The 16,843-nt window shown below is 52.7% G+C and overlaps 1 protein-coding gene across 10 annotated transcripts in view; it reads right to left on the bottom strand.

Annotated features, from left to right (window-relative positions):
- CYFIP1 (cytoplasmic FMR1 interacting protein 1) overlaps nucleotides 1-16,843 on the bottom strand; it is a 112,124-nt gene that overhangs the window by 78,714 nt on the left and 16,567 nt on the right. For 5 of the 10 annotated variants that reach the window (XM_025390779.1, XM_025390786.1, XM_025390776.1 and 2 more), the window contains exons 2-3: nucleotides 1,196-1,318; nucleotides 1,029-1,118 (exon numbers count right to left, since the gene is read on the bottom strand). The exons of 1 other annotated variant lie outside the window; for it this stretch is intronic. In XM_025390779.1, the coding sequence (XP_025246564.1) occupies nucleotides 1,029-1,118; nucleotides 1,196-1,312 (207 nt within the window). In that variant the 5' untranslated portion in view covers nucleotides 1,313-1,318. Of the gene's footprint in view, nucleotides 1-1,028; nucleotides 1,119-1,195; nucleotides 1,346-1,934; nucleotides 2,053-16,843 lie in introns of all 10 variants that reach the window. 4 more of the 10 variants (XM_025390778.1, XM_025390777.1, XM_025390780.1 and 1 more) reach the window with 4 other exon arrangements.

Here is a 16,843-nt window from a genome sequence, read left to right as displayed (position 1 = left end):
AGTCAGACCCTGTCTCAAAAAAAAAAAAAAAAAGAAAAGAAAAAATGTTCATGAGATCATTAAAATACAGAACTAGGTGGGTGTGGTGGCTCATGCCTATGATCCCAGCACTTTGGGAGGCTGAGGTGGGCAGATCACCTGAGGTCAGGAGTTCGAGACCAGCCCGGCCAACATGGTGAAACCCCGTCTCTACTAAAAATACAAAAATTAGCTGGGTGTAGTGGTGGGCGCCAGTAGTTCCAGCTACTCGGGAGGCTGAGGCACAAGAACTGCTTGAACCTGGGAGGCAGAGGTTTCGGTGAACCAAGATCGCGCCACTGCACTCCAGCCTGGGTGGCAGCGCAAGACTCTTTCTCTAAAAAAAAAAAAAAAAAAAGCAGGCCGGGCACAGTGGCTCAAGCCTGTAATCCCAGCACTTTGGGAGGCCAAGATGGGCAGATCACGAGGTCAGGAGATCGAGACCATCCTGGCTAACATGGTGAAACCCCATCTCTACTAAAAACTACAAAAAACTAGCCGGGCGAAGTGGCGGGCACCTGTAGTCCCAGCTACTCGGGAGGCTGAGGCAGGAGAATGGTGTGAACCCGGGAGGCGGAGCTTGCAGTGAGCTGAGATCGTGCCACTGCACTCCAGCCTGGGCGACAGAGCGAGACTCCGTCTCCAAAAAAAAAAAAAAGCAGAACTATAACAACAATGCAGTTCATTTATAAATCTGAATCTCACATGGGCGCATTCCCGGTGTAAGTGGGTGCAGATCTGGAGAGGGAAAGAGCATTAACAGTGCAGGGGTGCCCTCGAAACGCTGACAGAGGTTTTCTCTGGGCCAGAGACACTGAATTTTCAGAAAGAGCGTGTATTGTTTTACACTAAGAAAAACAAAGACGATCCTAAAAATATAAGGCATTTCATTCATTTTCTACTCTTTTTCCTTACTGCATAGTCTATTGGGATAATACCAAAAAGTATCCATCTGCCCTTCAAACGCGCCCTTCCCTGCAGAGAGAAACGAAGACGCACAGCAACATTACCATGCTAGAGTGGACGGTGGCTTGCTCGATGTATCTTGCGATGCCAGTAACAAATGCATTTCTGTCTTCAAAGTTAGTGTTGAAATTTGGCTGAAAGAAAGGAAGAGAAAAACCGTCACGTGGGGTTGGAGCACAGGCCGTACGCCCCGCAGCTGCTGGGCACCCACCTGGTAGAGCAGCGAGGATGGCGGGGGCTCGATGCAGGGCTGCTGGTCGGGCAGGGGCAGCTCCTCCAGGAGGTCCACGTTGGACAGCGCGTCCTCCAGAGTCACCTGGGCTGCCATCCTGGGCTGGAACAACACACAAGGACCCCTGTACTGTGAGGAGGAGGAGGAGGGGGCAGCCGACAAGCTTCGAGGTGGGGTACCCAGGCCTCTAACCCCTTCCCGCTCTCCTGAGGGCACTGGGGATCCTGCCGCGGGCATGATCAGTTCTTGGGAGTCGTGTGTCTCTCAGGGCACGGGGGCCAGCGGGCTGGGAGGCCCTGTGCGGCTTCTCCTTTCGCACTCACTGAGAACAGGCTCTCCTGGCCTCCAGGAGGGTCACAGTGTTGGGGACGTGGTTCCCGCCACCCTCCCCACCGCGGGGGCTGCCGTCCTGAGTTGCTGGTGCTGAGGACTCTCTGGAGGGTCTGACAACCCCCTCCCAGTGCTGGAGCGGCAGCGCCTCTCCAACACCACATCCGCCCAGCAGACCCCCCCGAATGCAGCCACCTCCCAGGTGGTGCCTCTAAACACACCAGGGCCTGACATGGAAAAGCCCAGCTCCTGCCACCCAACACCAGCTGTCTAGCTGCACAGACAGGCTGAGATTACAACGAGTAGGGGCTGCCGCCAGGGACGGAAAGTGCCACAGCACAGCTGGAGCACAGGTACGGAAATGAAGGCAGACACCGTCTAAACACACCTTCAGTGCCAGGTTCAGGGAGAGGGGGCAATCTGCCTTCTGCCGATTCTGTTTCAGTCTCAAGGGTACTCAGGAGCAGCTCTGCCCCGGGATAGGACCGGGGCAGCTGAGTGGCATTCTATGAAGGAAAGCTGCAGGTGGCCTGGAGGAGACACTGAACAGAAGGAGCCCCAAATCCCTCCTCCAGCACGGGGACAGGCGTGGAGGCGCACAGCAGGACAGGCAGCTGGTCCCAGTGCACTGGCTGAGGGTGGAGAAGGGAAGCTCCAGGGACCCAGGAAGCCCCAGTGGCCGTGTGGAGAGGAAGCAGCTCGGAAGAGCCAGCCGACAAAACTGCTCACCAGCTTCAAGCCCATCCTCAAGCTGCAGGAGTGTGGATCTGATTCTCTTCACACCCCAAACCCCGAGACCACAGCCAGACGGCCACCTGCGGCACACAAGGGACAGGTCCGAGTGGCAGTGCAGGGGGCTGTGAAGCCAGAATCGACACGGAGCTGCCACCCGCTGAAGGCAAGTCAGAACCACAGCCCGAGTCTCCTCAGGGTGTTTGCTTACTAAAATCAAAATCTCAACATCCTCCTAGGCTTTTAACAAGACCCAGATCTCACATCGTAACATCCAGCCATCCACTTACAGTCCATATTACCCAGCACACAACAAACGGGGAACGTCTACGCTCCTACAGGAAAAGACAGTCAACAGATCCCAAAATAACACGGGTGTTGCCATTATCCACCCGACTTTAAAGCAACTACTGTGCCGTGAAAGGCTCTAACGATCGTAACACTCCCAAACTGAATGAAAAAATGGAAATCAGCAACAGGCAAACAAAAGCAAGATATAAAGAAGAACCAAATGGAAATTTCAAAACTAAAAGACACACTACTGAAATGTTAAAAAAAAAAAAAATCGAGAAAGATTCGGTGAACTTGAAGATGGAGCAATGTAAGTTTTCTCATCTGAATACCAGAGAGAAAAAAGACTGAAAAAATTTGGTGGACCTTCGGGACAAGAGAAAAGGTCTAACATCTGTGTCATGAGTGGCAAAGGAAAAGGGGAAAGCAAGCAGTGATGAAAACCAGCTGAAAAAAATGACAGAAAACACCCTGAATTTGGAGAAAGTCTTTTGCCTACAGATTCAAGAAGCTCTATGGATCCCAAACAAGACAAACTCAAGAAATCCACACCCAGACACATCACGGTCAAACGGCTGAAAACTAAAGATAAAGGAAAACGGATCTTGAAAACAGCAGGAGAAACGTGACACGGCAGAGCGCAGAGCAACAGTGGGAGGGCCGTGGACTTCTCCCGGGCACCAGGCAGGCCGGAGGGCGGGCACAATGCGCCTAAGCCTACAGCGGGGAGGTGCCAACTCGGGATCCTCCCTCAAGGCGGGAATGCGTCTTCCAGAAGGCAGGTGAAGCCGGGACGTGGGCAGAGGAGGAAAACAGAGAACACGCCAGCCAGGCCAGCGGCTCAGGCTGACAGGAAGGGAGGCGGAACCACGAAGCAGAGGCAGCAGGCAGGGTGAGCAGCCAGGGCGCGGGACACACAACGACCCCATAGCTCTTCCAAAGTGCTTGGCGGTCAAAAGCGAAAATCAACGTCCTGTCTGATGGGCCTTCCAGTGTACGTAAGTGTAAATTACACAAATACGTCACATGTAAATTATAAACCATTTCTAGGTATATAATTGTACAAATCATATAAACAAGACAACTGTAACATAAAAGGAAGAGGGTAAACCTGGATGGGGTAAGATTTCTATGTCCCACTGGAAGTAGTGAAAAGCAGACTTTTCAGATCCTAAGCAGAATGTGAAATGTTAATAAGCATGGACTTTGAAATCCTTAGAGCGACTACTGACGAGAGCAGTGCAGCCAGGCACTGCAGTCCCAGCTACTGGAAGGCTGAGGAGAGAGGATCACTTGAGCCCAGGATTTCAAAGGCTGCCTGGGCAACACAGTGAAATCCTGTCTCTTTAAAAAGAAAAAAAAATTAAAATACTCTTTAAAAAAAGCTATCCAAAACAAAATAGATAACATATAGATAATTTAGAATAAATTAAAACAGACTACAAAATGTTTTTAAAAACCTAAAAGGAAATAAAGCAATGATAAAGATAGTGATCTAACAGAAGTCAGATAATAAAATGGTAGACCTGAATCAAAACACATTGATAATTATATTATCATAATAATCTAAAAACACCAATTAGAAGAGGTTGTCAGAATAGATAAATAAAATCCTAACCCAACTATATTGCATCTACAAGAAACTTACTTCAAATATACTGATACAGGTAGGTAAGTTGAAAGCAAAAGGGGAAAAAGGTGAACCAGGCAAGCGCTGGCCAAAAGGAAGCTGGGCGGCTATGTCAGCACCAGCGACAGCCAGCCTCAGAGCAAGGAACTCATCAGAGAGGGAGAAGGAAGGGGTCAGCTCCCCAAGGAGCCAGAACAATCCTAAATGTGAACGCACCGGCCAAAAGCCTTCCTTCCCATTACACCAGGCAAAAGCTGACAGAGCTGGAAGGAGAAATGCCGTAGCCAACCCTGAATCTGTTTCACTTTCTGTGATTTCAATTACCCGAGGTCAACTGCACTCCACAAATATTCAATGGAAAACTCCATTCACAAACAATCTGTAAGTTTTAAACTGTGCGGTGTTCTGAGTAGGGTGATAAACTCTCAGGCCGTCCTGCTCCCCCAGCCTGGGCCATGAACCATCCCCTTGTCCAGCGTGTCCACGCTGCATGTGCGACCCGCGGGGGAGAACGTAGTAGCCGGCTGGGTCGCCAGCACGGGACTGGGGCGGTATCGCCAGGCTGCTGGTCAAGGTCAGTGGCAGCCTAAGGCTGCATCACAATGCCTGCTCCGCTCACCTCTCTGCCATCTCACGGCGGGCACCAAAGGGTAAGCACGGTACCACAACGTATTCTGAGAGAGAGACCACATTTACACGACTTTTATGACAGTATATTGTTAGACAACTGTTCTATCATTACTGTTGTAATCTCTTACCGTGCCTAATTTACAAATTAAAGTTTATCACTGGTATGCAAGTTTGGAAAAACAGAGACTATGCAGGGTCCAGTACCGTCTCCGGGCTCGGGCATCCACAGTGGGTGTTGGGCCAGTTCCACAGATAATGGAAACAACTGCAGGCCAATCCCCAATGGCGGCTGGAGACGCCACCCATTTTCTCAGGAACTGACTGGAAATCAGGGAGAACAGAGGCACGGGCCGCACTGCACTGCCAGCCACCTGGACCTCCCCGACACGGAAGGGAACACCCCCGACTGCAGCAGTGATCTGCTGCATGTTCCTCACTAGAAATCTACGTGTAGCAGAAACTCTCGTCCACTTCCCTCCACATTTACAGCTTCCCGTTCCACACCCCTCAGAGAGGAGAAGTGCAGGGCAGCCCTGGCCAGGTGGGTGCAGGGTCCAGCCCCAGCACTGCCTGCAGAGCCAGTGTGGGGGGCCTCCCCTCGGTGTCCACTCAGGCACCTCAGGGCTGACGTGGTTCCGAGGGGCCAGGCTGCCTGAGGACATGCCTCGGTCCCACAGGGGCTGCTCGTGTTCTGCGGCTCCAGCCCAGAGTCCCACAGTCTGCCCTTTCCGCGGCCTGAACCCAGACAGTGCCAGGAGAAGCCTGGGGGCGCGTCCAGTCATGCCCGGGCCCCACGTGGGTCAACGAGAAGACGGGTTGGACCGAGCACCCTGGGAGGCCACAGAGCCCACATGGCAGCAGCCCCTGACCCCACGCAGCAGCCACAGGGCCTCGCCTTCCTCCCTCACCTTTGCCCAGGAGAGGCCAAGATGACTCGTGGTGGAGGAAGGTGGGCAGGAGAGCCCCAGACAGGCTCAGGGAGAACTGCTCGTGCGTCAGCAGGGACCACTGATGTCGAACTCACGGAAAAACTCCAGATGCACAGCTCGTTCCAAGTCGGTGCTTGCGGACTTCTTTCTTTGAATAAAAATAACGGTATTTATGTGGTCAATGGAATGTTACCCTTAAAAGAAAGGACCTTCTGACAAGTTACAACATGGTTGAAACTTAGACCTTATGCTAAGTGAAATACGCCAGTCACAAAAGAACAAACGCTGCATGATTCCACTCACATGAATTACCTAAAGCTGTCAAACTCAGAGACAGAAAGGAGAACAGTGGCGACAGGGGCTGCCTGGCAGGGCTGGGGAGTTGGTGTTTAGCGGATAGAGTTTTAGCTTGGAAAGATGAAAAGCTCTAGATGGATAGTGGTGGTGGCTGCAGAATAAGGTGAAATGTACTTAATGCCACCGAGCTGTACACTTAAAATGGTGAAGATGGGGGAGGACGCGGTGGCTCCAGCCTGTAATCCCAGCACTTTGGGAGGCTGAGGTGGGCAAATCACGAGGTCAGGAGTTCGAGACCGGCCTGGCCAACATGGTGAAACGCCATCTCTACTAAAAATACAAAAAATTAGCTGGGCCTAGTGGCAGGCACCTGAAATCCCAGCCACTCGGGAGGCTGAAGCAGGAGGATCGCTTGAACCCAGGAGGCGGAGGTTGCAGTGAGCCGAGACCGCGCCACTGCACTCCAGCCTGGCGACAGAGGTGAGACTCCGTCTCAAAAAAAAAAAAAAAAAAAAGGTGAAGATGGGGTAAAGCTTGTATTATTCATATTTCACTACACTCAAAAATAGCAATGTTTGTTGCTGATTAATCAGAAAACATGGAAAAGGAAAAAGAAACCTTATCATCAATCATCACCATCCCTTTCAAAAACAAGATACTATCACACAAACTGCTCTGTAGGCTCTTTTTTCTCCCAGCTTCCATAAAACTTCTCAATCATCAGTGCACTGTGCAGACTGCTGGCCGGGCCCTGATGTGGCGAACTGCTGTTCTCTCCTATTCTTCACATTTTCATATTTCAGGTTTTTCTTTCTTTCTTTTTTTTTGAGACGGAGTCTCGCTCTGTCCCCCAGGCTGGAGTGCAGTGGCTGGATCTCGGCTCACTGCAAGCGCCGCCTCCCGGGTTCACGCCATTCTCCTGCCTCAGCCTCCCGAGTAGCTGGGACTACAGGCGCCCGCCGCCTCGCCCGGCTAGTTTTTTTCTATTTTTTAGTAGAGACGGGGTTTCACTGTGATGTTTCAGGTTTTTCATGATCACAGGCAGCCCTCCCACACCCGCCTTGGTATGTCATGCCAAGCACCTGTCACTGCACGCTCACGGCCTCAGCCCGGCCCGCTTCCACGGGCTCTCCGTCCGCGCATCTTCCACAGATGCGAATCTGCACAGCCTCTGCCTCACCCTGGTATGCGGACTTGGAGTCATTGGCTCTAAATCCAAGTCTCCAAGGTCTCAGCCCTGGCAGCATGGGTGCAAGGTCTGGCCTGGGCACCGCCTGCACAGCCAGCGTGGGGGCCCTGGCGGTGTCCACTCTACACAGGCACATCAGAGTTCATGTCTCATCCCATCTTGCTCTGACTCCTCACAGTCCCACCTCCCAAATCTCTTCCGAGTTCATTTACTTCGCTCCTTCTGTAACTGCCGCCAGCGGACCCTGCACGGCTCATCAGCACCCACTGCTGGAGAACAAAGGCAGTGCCTGACTCCAGCCGCCTGCACCCTGGGATTTTTTCGGCTCTCCTTTTGTCCTCCGATGAATGCCACGTCCCACGGGGATCTTCCCCCAGCACTGCCATCCAGCACAGCCTCCAGTCTCCTTCCGCGTCTACCAAGAAGCCCTCATTCCCAGGCAGGAGCACCAGGTCTGGCCTGGTCACTGCAAAGCCAGTGTCCACTGCCCCTGGAATGGAGCCTCAATTGTATCTGACCAGCCTTTATAAGTGGCTGCCACGGTGCAAATATCCAACAGCATAATTAAAGTCACGTATTTGCAGCGGCATACAAACTGTTCTGCCAGTGCTACCAACCAGCACTTTAGAGTTTAACAACAGGATCGCGTTTCCGTGTCTGCTGGTTCAGCTCGCATGGACAGGTACATGGATGTCCACTGCCTGGGCCTGGTCAGAGCAGGGCAACGGGTGACCAGGCACAGAGGAAAGACCACGTGAGGACACACAGAGAAGGTGGCCATTCACAAGCAGAGGCCAACCCTGCTGGGCCCCTGATCTCAGACTCCCAGTTCCAGAACTGAGAGAAAGAAAGTCCTGCCTGACCTGTGGTGTTTTGTTAATGGGAGCCCCAGAAAATGAACGCAGAGCCAAGAACTGGTAGGACAGAGTCACCCAGGCAGGACGCAGATTCCCTGCGCTGTCTGCCGGGTAAGAACCCACAGGAGCTGGTATTTTGCTGATCACGAAAACAATACGTGCTCCAGGCAGAAAGAGCACACTGCTGGGAGCGAGCCAAGTCAGCCTGACCTGCACGAGCTCCGCCACAAGGCGCCACTGTGCCACTTCCAGTTGCCTGTGTCCCCGGCCTCCCCAGGCGGCAAACCAACCCAGAAATAACACGCCCACCCTCAGTTTATGTCACTGAACAACAAAAGAGATGTTTTTTCCTTCCTTGACTGATTTTCTATCAGCACCAGTTCTCAACTCTCAAATCCTATAGCTTGTCAAGATATAAAAATGAATTTAAATATGGCAGGGGAATTGCTGTTTTAACAAGCCATCGATTAGTTTATTTTGTAAATTTAAGAGATTTTGGCCAGGCGCGGTGGCTCACACCTGTAATCCCAGCACTTTGGGAGGCCGAGGCGGGCGGATCACGAGGTCAGGAGATCGAGACCATTCTGGCTAACACGGTGAAACCCCGTCTCTACTAAAAGTACGAAAAAAAATTAGCCAGGCATGGTGGCGGCGCCTGTAGTCCCAGCTACTGGGGAGGCTGAGGCAGGAGAATGGTGTGAATCCAGGGGGTGGAGCTTGCAGTGAGCTGAGATCGCACCACTGCACTCCAGCCTGGGTGACAGAGCGAGACTCCATCTCAAAAAAAAAAAAAGAAAGAGTTTTTAAAAATGAAGATTTCAAAGGAGGGCATACTTATCACACTTTGCTGCTCTTCCAGTGATGTCCTCAGAGTCCCAGGCCAGTCTCTGAGTGTCTCATGGTTCGGATGCTCCTCTGCTCTAGGCAGCTGCAGGGCAGTTTGCAGAGTGAGCAGCATCTACTGGGCGGCGGCAGACTGGCTGGGCGTCTGAGCTCACGCCATGCTGCACGCCTCACTCACCTGCTCGATCATGGAACCCCAGGTGGGCTTCAAGGGACCCACGGTGGGCAAGAGGCAAAGGTTCCCAGTGCCACCCACTGGAAGGGCAGTGTCCACAGGGCATGCTGGGGGCCCCATGGGTCCATCTCCTTCCCTCCATATGTTACTGGCTGCCCCTCAGCCTCAGATCCACACAGATGCAGTCTCAAGAAGTGGTCCTCACAGCTACCTTAAGGTGGAGGTCACGCTGACACACCGGCAAATCAGTGGAGGGAGGCTGGGTGGGGTCGCCAGCTGCCCCGGGACCCACAGCCGCACAGCAAGGATGAGAACCGCCTCGACCCAGTGCCGTGTGCGCACGCAGGGGGTCAAAGCCAGAGGAACAGAGGTACAGATGGCCACTTTCCAAGGGCGAGTGCAGGTGCTGGAGACCGGCTCAGGCTTGAGGGGCAGGACAGAGGCAGCACGGAGCTGGAGCCACAGACAGAGCTGCCCCGGGGTGTGCAGGCAGCAGGGGCCGGGGAGGCAGGAGAGCAGGGTCAAGGACCCAACTCCTCTCCTGCCCTGCTGGCCCCAGCGAGCCCTGAGGATGCTGGAGAACACTGGGGACAGCAGGCCAAGGGGCAAAGGCAAAGGAAGCATGCGCCAGTGCTTCCCCCAACTAGAAAATGGGCAGATCTGCCCAGGCTCCTGGTCCTTAGCCCGTCCAGATGTGGCCAGCCCTCGCCACGTTCCCCCTGCAAGCTCATGGGCTCAGGGCATCAGCCAGTGCCTCCTCATGCTGCCCTTGGGGAACCAGTTCCCAGAGAGGCCCTGGACCCCACTTCTCCACACAGCGGACATCCCAGAAGATGGGAGGGTGATTTCTGTAAAACCTCACAGTCATCACATGCTTCAAGACAAAGAACAGTGAATCACAGAATTGTTTTCTTTAATGTGATCTGGGGCTGGGCACAGTGGCTCACGCCTGTAATCCTAGCACTATAGGAGGCCAAAGCGGGCGGATCACTTAAGGTCAGGAGTTTGAGACCAGCCTGGGCAACATGGCGAAACCTTGTCTCTACTAAAAATACAAAAATCAGCTGGGCATGGTGGTGGGTGCCTGTAATCCCAGCTACTTGGGAAACTGAGGCAAGAGAGTCACTTGAACCCAGGAGTCGGAGGTTGTAGTGAGCTGAGATCGCATCACTGCACTCCAGCCTGGGTGACAGAGTGAGACTCTGTCTCAAAAATAAATAAATAAATTAAATAAATGTGATCTGGTCCTTTTCCCTCTGTCTGGGCAGCATGAGGGCAGGTGGCTGGGAAGAAAGAGATGTCTCTCGTGCTCAGCAGGCAGCTCAGTCAGCAGGTCATAACCCTGAGTCCTGGTATAACTCAACAGTCTTGAAAATGACAGACACTAGGCTGCAAAAAATAAAATAAATAAATGGAAATTAAAGCAGCCAAGACTAACTTTAACCTGGAAGCAGAGGTGGTGCCAACAGATTAAAAGGGAAAAGGAAAAAACAAAGTTTGTGTGTACGAGTGTCTCTGTGTGTGAGAGTGTGTGCCTTCAATAAGCCAGCATCCCTGGGAGAACACAGGCCCCATGGAAAACCAGCCTCAGACACCAGACAAAACAAAGAAGTCAAACGAGACAGGGGCTTCGGAGACAGGCCTCTCAGGGGAGGATCAGGGGCAGGTGGCCGGGAAGGGTGGGGGCTGGTAAAGGGGGAACGGGTGGGCCATACCATCCAGATGGCCCCACGGCCCCACGGCGGCCCCAAGACAGCAGTGTGCACGCGGCCACTCTGGCCAGGCCCAGGCCCCCGAGGTGCCGGCAAGCGCACAGCAGAATGGTGGCTGCACACACAGGGACAACGTGCACTGCCCGCTCCACCCAGCCCCTAGCCACAGAGGGACCTTGTATTTTACCAGATTAGAGGATAAACTTTTGAGACATGTTTACTTCTCTTTCCACCCCAGGTCAAGAGGGAGCTTTTCACAGGGACCGAACAGTCGTCTCTGTAGGTGTAAAAATAGAAACTGCCAAGACAGCTCAACACCAAGGTTGCAAAACGTGGAGAAGCCACAATCCAGAAAATGCAGAAGCAAAGGCATGGGTGCCATGCAGGCGGCAGTGCTGTGGCAGGCGGCACGCTGATGCTAACTCCTGCCACTGTGCCCCGCGCCAACAGAGGTGGAGAGATGCTTTGCTAGAAAGAGGGTCTTCCCAGCATTTCCAAACCAGTCATTTAAAAATTTTACAACTTGTGGTCGGGCCTGGTGGCTCATGCCTGTAATCCCAGCATTTCGGGAGGCCGAGGCGGGCGGATCACTAGGTCAGGAGATTGAGACCATCCTGGCTAACATGGTGAAACCCCGTCTCTACTAAAAAATACAAAAAATTAGCCAGGCGTGGTGGCGGCGCCTGTAGTCCCAGCTACTCGGGAGGCTGAGGCAGGAGAATGGCGTGAACCCGGGAGGCGGAGCTTGCAGTGAGCTGAGATCGCGCCACTGCACCCCAGCCTGGGCGACACAGCGAGACTCCATCTCAAAAAAAAAAAAAAATTTTTACAATTTGTAAGCATTCCACTTGTCCAACTAAACAGCATAATCAAACAAAGACAAACTATGAAATGTTTCTGCAAACGTGCACAAGGCATGAGCTGATTTTCTTCCTCTTCTATATGCAGAAGGATGGCACTTTCCAGAAAACTAGAAACTTCCAATATTTTTGTGCAATCTGTTCATGTAAAATAGGCATAAAATAAATCATCGTAAGAAGAAAAGCATACTTCGCTGTCCCTTTCTCTCCCAGGTGTAGAAAGAATGTGGAATGTGCCCTTCTGTATTTCCAAGCAAGGGACGGTGCCAGCATGGCTGCAGCTGGTTTCCCCGGGCTCAACGGCCTGACTGCAGGGCTGCAGCATACAGACAGGCTGTCACGACCAGCAAGGCTAAAAGTGCACAGTTAAAAACCAATATAACATCTTCTAGCCTAGCTTTATTACTGAAGTAATTTGATTTTTTTCTCTTTTTATAGATGGAGTCTCGTTCTTGTCTCCCAGGCTGGAGTGCAGTGGCGCAATCTCGGCTCACTGCAACCTCTGCCTCCCAGGTTCAAGCAATTTTCCTGCCTCAGCCTCTCGAGTAGCTGGTATTACAGGCACACGCCACCACACCCAGCTAATTTTTGTATTTTGGTAGAGACGGGGTTTCACCATGTTGGTCAGGCTGATCTTGAACTCCTGATCTCAGGTGATCTGCCTGCCTTGGCCTCTACAGGTGCTGGGATTACAAGTGTGAGGTAATCTTTTTTTAATGCACAAAAACTTCAAATTCCATTCTCAAAACCAGCTCAAAAGAACGGCCTCATCAACAGAGAAACAGAAATCAAGTTTGAAAATCACAATGAGGTGCTGATGTCTAAGAGAGAGTGTGCCAAGGAACCCTGAGAGAGAGTGCATGTCCCCACGCCACACGGCCTCCGCCCCCCACCCTCGGGCTGCAGCCCCTTCGGCCAGGGTCAGGCTGCCTCTGAGAGAGGTCTCCCAACACCAAGTGGTCTCGCAACCTCCTAACATGGCCCCCCAGACTTCCCGCTACCTTCCCGTGCGGCCTGACCGCCTCTGATCCCCCAGGCGCCGCCAAACCTGCACTCACCTCTGCTTCTCTTCCTGTCACTCTCCTGCTCACTTTCACTGGCCTCTCTCTGCCTACAGCTGTGGTTTTCAAACCATGCGCCATGAAACCCCAGAGTGCCCCAACATAGCAAAGGAGAGCAGTTGTCTTTATCTGTCAAATTTGTATGAAAAGACTACTCTGATGCTAACATAATTAATAAAAGGCAGAGAAGGGGTCCAGCATTCCACAGAATAAAGTCTCAATCGCTCACAGAACACCCAAGGGCCTCCCTCGTCTCCCACACCCCTGGGCCATGGAGGACCCGCTGTGCCGTCCACCATTCCCACTGCCCCAGGTGGAGCCCTCAGGACAATGAGAACACGCACCTCAGCCTGGGGCTGGGCTGCCAGGCACACAGATGAGCTCGGGGAAGCCCCACTGGCCCACCTGGCAGATACCTGGGTTGCGCAGGCATCGGGCTGGTGGAGGGGCTGTTTCCCTCCCACCTGTGTGCACCTGCGCCGCACACAGACAGCACGACCGATGACGGAGTGTTCCTCGACAACGGCCATTCCTTCATCGTTCACCCGAATCCAGGGCACGTGTAAAAGGCACAAAGGGAAGAGGACGGCGTTTCCCACTCCACCTACTCTTTCTGTTAGAGCAGACCTACCACGGCAGTCTCCGGGAGGACAGTCACACCACAGACGGGGCACTCCCAAGCTCAGGAGAAGAGTGGGGTCCCCACTCACAGATGCCGACACTGAGCCCGGAAGGGCAGGGAGGCTGCCACAGCCCCATGGCCTGCCTCACGTGCCTCAGTGGCGTGGCCTGTGTGGCCAGGAAGTCCCGCCTGCTCAGGAGGCCATGTGCTCGGCTGGACACCAGGCATGACCTCAGGTGCCTGGCAAAGCAATTCCACTGCTGGCCATTCTGGCTGGGGTTTCTCAGCCTGCTCTGATTCCTGCGGCTTGAAGGGAAGGGAACTGGCTGCCACCCACCTTGTCCCCCACCTTATCACTGTGCCCGACAGACCGTGTATCTGCTGGGTCCCATGGCGCATGGCTGAGGAACAGGCCCTATGGGCGACTGAGCCCCGTGCTTCCCCTCCCCACCCGCCCTGCAGGTTCTCCTCTCAGGGCCCAGGAGGGTGCAGGTTGATGACCAAAGGCTACATGGTGGCCACCAGATTGTCTTCACCCAGCATCCGCACCTACTGATGTGCCTGTTCTTCTCTCCTTGTCTCTCCCTCCCCCAGTAAGGACCTGGACCCCTGAATCCCCACCTGGCTGGCCTGGGCGTGGCCTGGCCCCACCAGGGTCTGGCACAGCCCAGTAGCAGCCCAGCACTTCTCCTGCACCAAGTACACCCACGAGGGGCTGCAGGCTCCCTCACTGTGCCTGGCCTGTGGACCGAGTGTCTCCCAGGATCCCCCACTGCACCCGGCCTGTGGGCCGAGTGTCTCCCAGGATCCCCCACTGCACCCGGCCTGTGGGCAGAGTGTCTCCCAGGATCCCCTACTGCCTCCAGCCTGAGGTCAAGCCCATGACCTTAGCTACCACCTACACTACACCTCACTCCCCAATCTCTATCAAGGGTCCCACTGTCAAGACACTTGGGCTGGAAACACCAGCGTCAACCTTGCCAGCTTCCTCCACATGCACCAAGAGACCGCACAGTTCCCACGCAGTGGGGTAGTCTGTGCCCGCGGGTGCCCCATTTCAGCGGGCTCATGCTGTGGGATGTCCCAGGCACCTCGCCGGAAACGTCCCTGCAGAGGCAGGAGCTCTGTAAGCGGGCAGTGCCACAGAATATCCCCAGTGACTGTGAACCAAGCAGGGAACTAAGCGGGAGCTTCTCAGGTAAACCAGAATCCTGATCTTAAAGCCAGCTCCCTCCCAGTCTTCATGAAAACTGTGGGAAAGGTGTCCGGGCCATTTAGTTGTCCATCAAAGGAACAAAAGCAGAGAGCAGCCCTTTCACTGAGGTCATATAAATCTTTTCCATCATTCCAGCGACACCTGCACATTCAGGACACGCGAAGGAACCACCACTGGCCCGTGCATGAACCACGCAGCCTGCTTCGGGGCTGCCTGCCCTCCTCCTGCTTAGGCCTGAGGCAAGCCTGACAGTACCACATCTGGGCAGAAAAGCCTGGAGTGTGTTTTCGGATGACTTTCCTAGCAGCACATCCCAGGAGGTTTCTTAGGCCACACAGTGTCTTTAAAGCTGCAGGTGGCTTTGGGCCAGGTGCCCTCCGATGGGGGCCACGAACAAGGTGGAGCCGGACACCAGCACGGCGCTTCCCAGCAGAATCCAGGGGTCATTTCTGCTTTCATAATTTAATCTGAATGTCCTTTTAATTTGTGTTTCTTTTATTTATTTATTTATTATTTTATTTATTTTTAAGATGGAGTCTCACTGTCACCCAGGTTGGAGTGCAAGTAGCACAGTCTCAGCTCACTGCAACCTCCGCCTCCTGTGTTCAAGCGATTCTCTTGCCTCAGCCTCCCGAGTAGCCGGGATGACAGGCATGCGCCACCATGCCGGTCTAATTTTTGTATTTTTAGTATTTAGTAGTAATTTATTTAGTAGTAATTTTGTATTTTTTTTTTTTTTTTTTTTGAGACGGAGTCTCGCTGTGTCTCCCAGGCTGGAGTGCAGTGGCGTGATCTCCTCACTGCAAGCTCCGCCTCCCGGGTTCACGCCATTCTCCCGCCTCAGCCTCCCAAGTAGCTGAGACTACAGGCGCCCGCCACCACGCCCGGCTAGTTTTTTGTATTTTTAGTAGAGACGGGGTTTCACCATGTTAGCCAGGATGGTCTCGATCTCCTGACCTCGTGATCCACCCGCCTCGGCCTCCCAAAGTGCTGGGATTACAGGCTTGAGCCACCGCGCCCGGCCGTAATTTTGTATTTTTAGTAGAGACGGGGTTTCACCATGTTGGCCAGGCTGGTCTCGAACTCCTGACCTCAAGTGATCCACCGGCTTTGGCCTCCCAAAGTGCTGGGATTGCAGGCACGAGCCACTGTGCCTGGCCTTAATTTTCATTTCTTTTATTATCACTGAGATGAAGCATATTTCTATGCATTAACCAGTCTGTTTTTCTTCTTATTTGAGACAGGGTCTCACTGTTAACCAGGCTGAAGTGCAGTGGTGATCACCGCTTACTGCAGCCTCAACTTCTCAGGCTCAAGTGATCCTCCCACCTCAGCCCCCCAGGTAGCTGGGACTACAGGTGTGCACCACCACGTCTGGCTAATTTTTTTGAATTTTAGTAGAGACAGGGTCTTGCCATGTTGCCCAGGCTGGTCTTGAACTCCAGAGCTCAAGTGATCCTCCAGCCTTGGCCTCCCAAACATGCTGAAATTACAGGCACGAGCCACTTCCCCCTGCCTATTTTTCTTCATGTGTAACTTGCCAGCTTGGGTTGTTTGCCTCTTTGTTTTTTTTTAAATCCTTGGAATCTTAGCAACTGACAGATGGACTTACTATACTAACAACATTAAAGACATTAAAGCTTTGTGAGAGTTGGTACAAAACTTTTTCCAGGTCAAGCTACTTTCTTTTTCATTTCATTTACTATTTTCTTTGAAACTAAGTTTTAACTTTTTATCACATCAGCCTTTCCCTTTGGAATTTCCTGTTTCACTTCTAAATTTACCAAGGAGGAAGAACTCTGCCAGCCCAGGCCCAGGGAAGGAAGCAGTTTATAATCATAGCCCCAGTTTCTGCAAATTGCTGTCGCCACAATAGAAACCAAATAACTGCTCAGGTGAGAAACAGTGTCAAGGCAGCACGCTATAGCTAATCTCAGAGAGTTAATTTAAAAGTAATCTTGAGATCAATAAAAATTTCAACAAACTGATTGGTAGTAGGATTTTTAAAACTGGGCCTCAGATACATAACAATCCTTGGACTCTGACCTGCTCTCACCATAATTAGTAATGTTTAATGACGTTGAAGACGTGCAAACCCACTACCCACACCGCAAGGCAGAGTCCTGCTTGTGATCCACAGTGAGCCCCTGTCCGCACCCCCAGGCATCGATCCCCTGCTTTCTTCTGTATAAACTGTATCTCATCTCTATTCTTTTTTTTTTTTTTGAGACGGAGTTTTGCTCTTGTTGCCCA

This window comes from Theropithecus gelada, chromosome 7a (genome assembly GCF_003255815.1).
Source record: "Theropithecus gelada isolate Dixy chromosome 7a, Tgel_1.0, whole genome shotgun sequence".
Classification (NCBI taxonomy): domain Eukaryota; kingdom Metazoa; phylum Chordata; class Mammalia; order Primates; family Cercopithecidae; genus Theropithecus; species Theropithecus gelada.
Note: the sequence above shows the minus strand (reverse complement) of the source record. Positions and strands in the feature narration are given on the sequence as shown.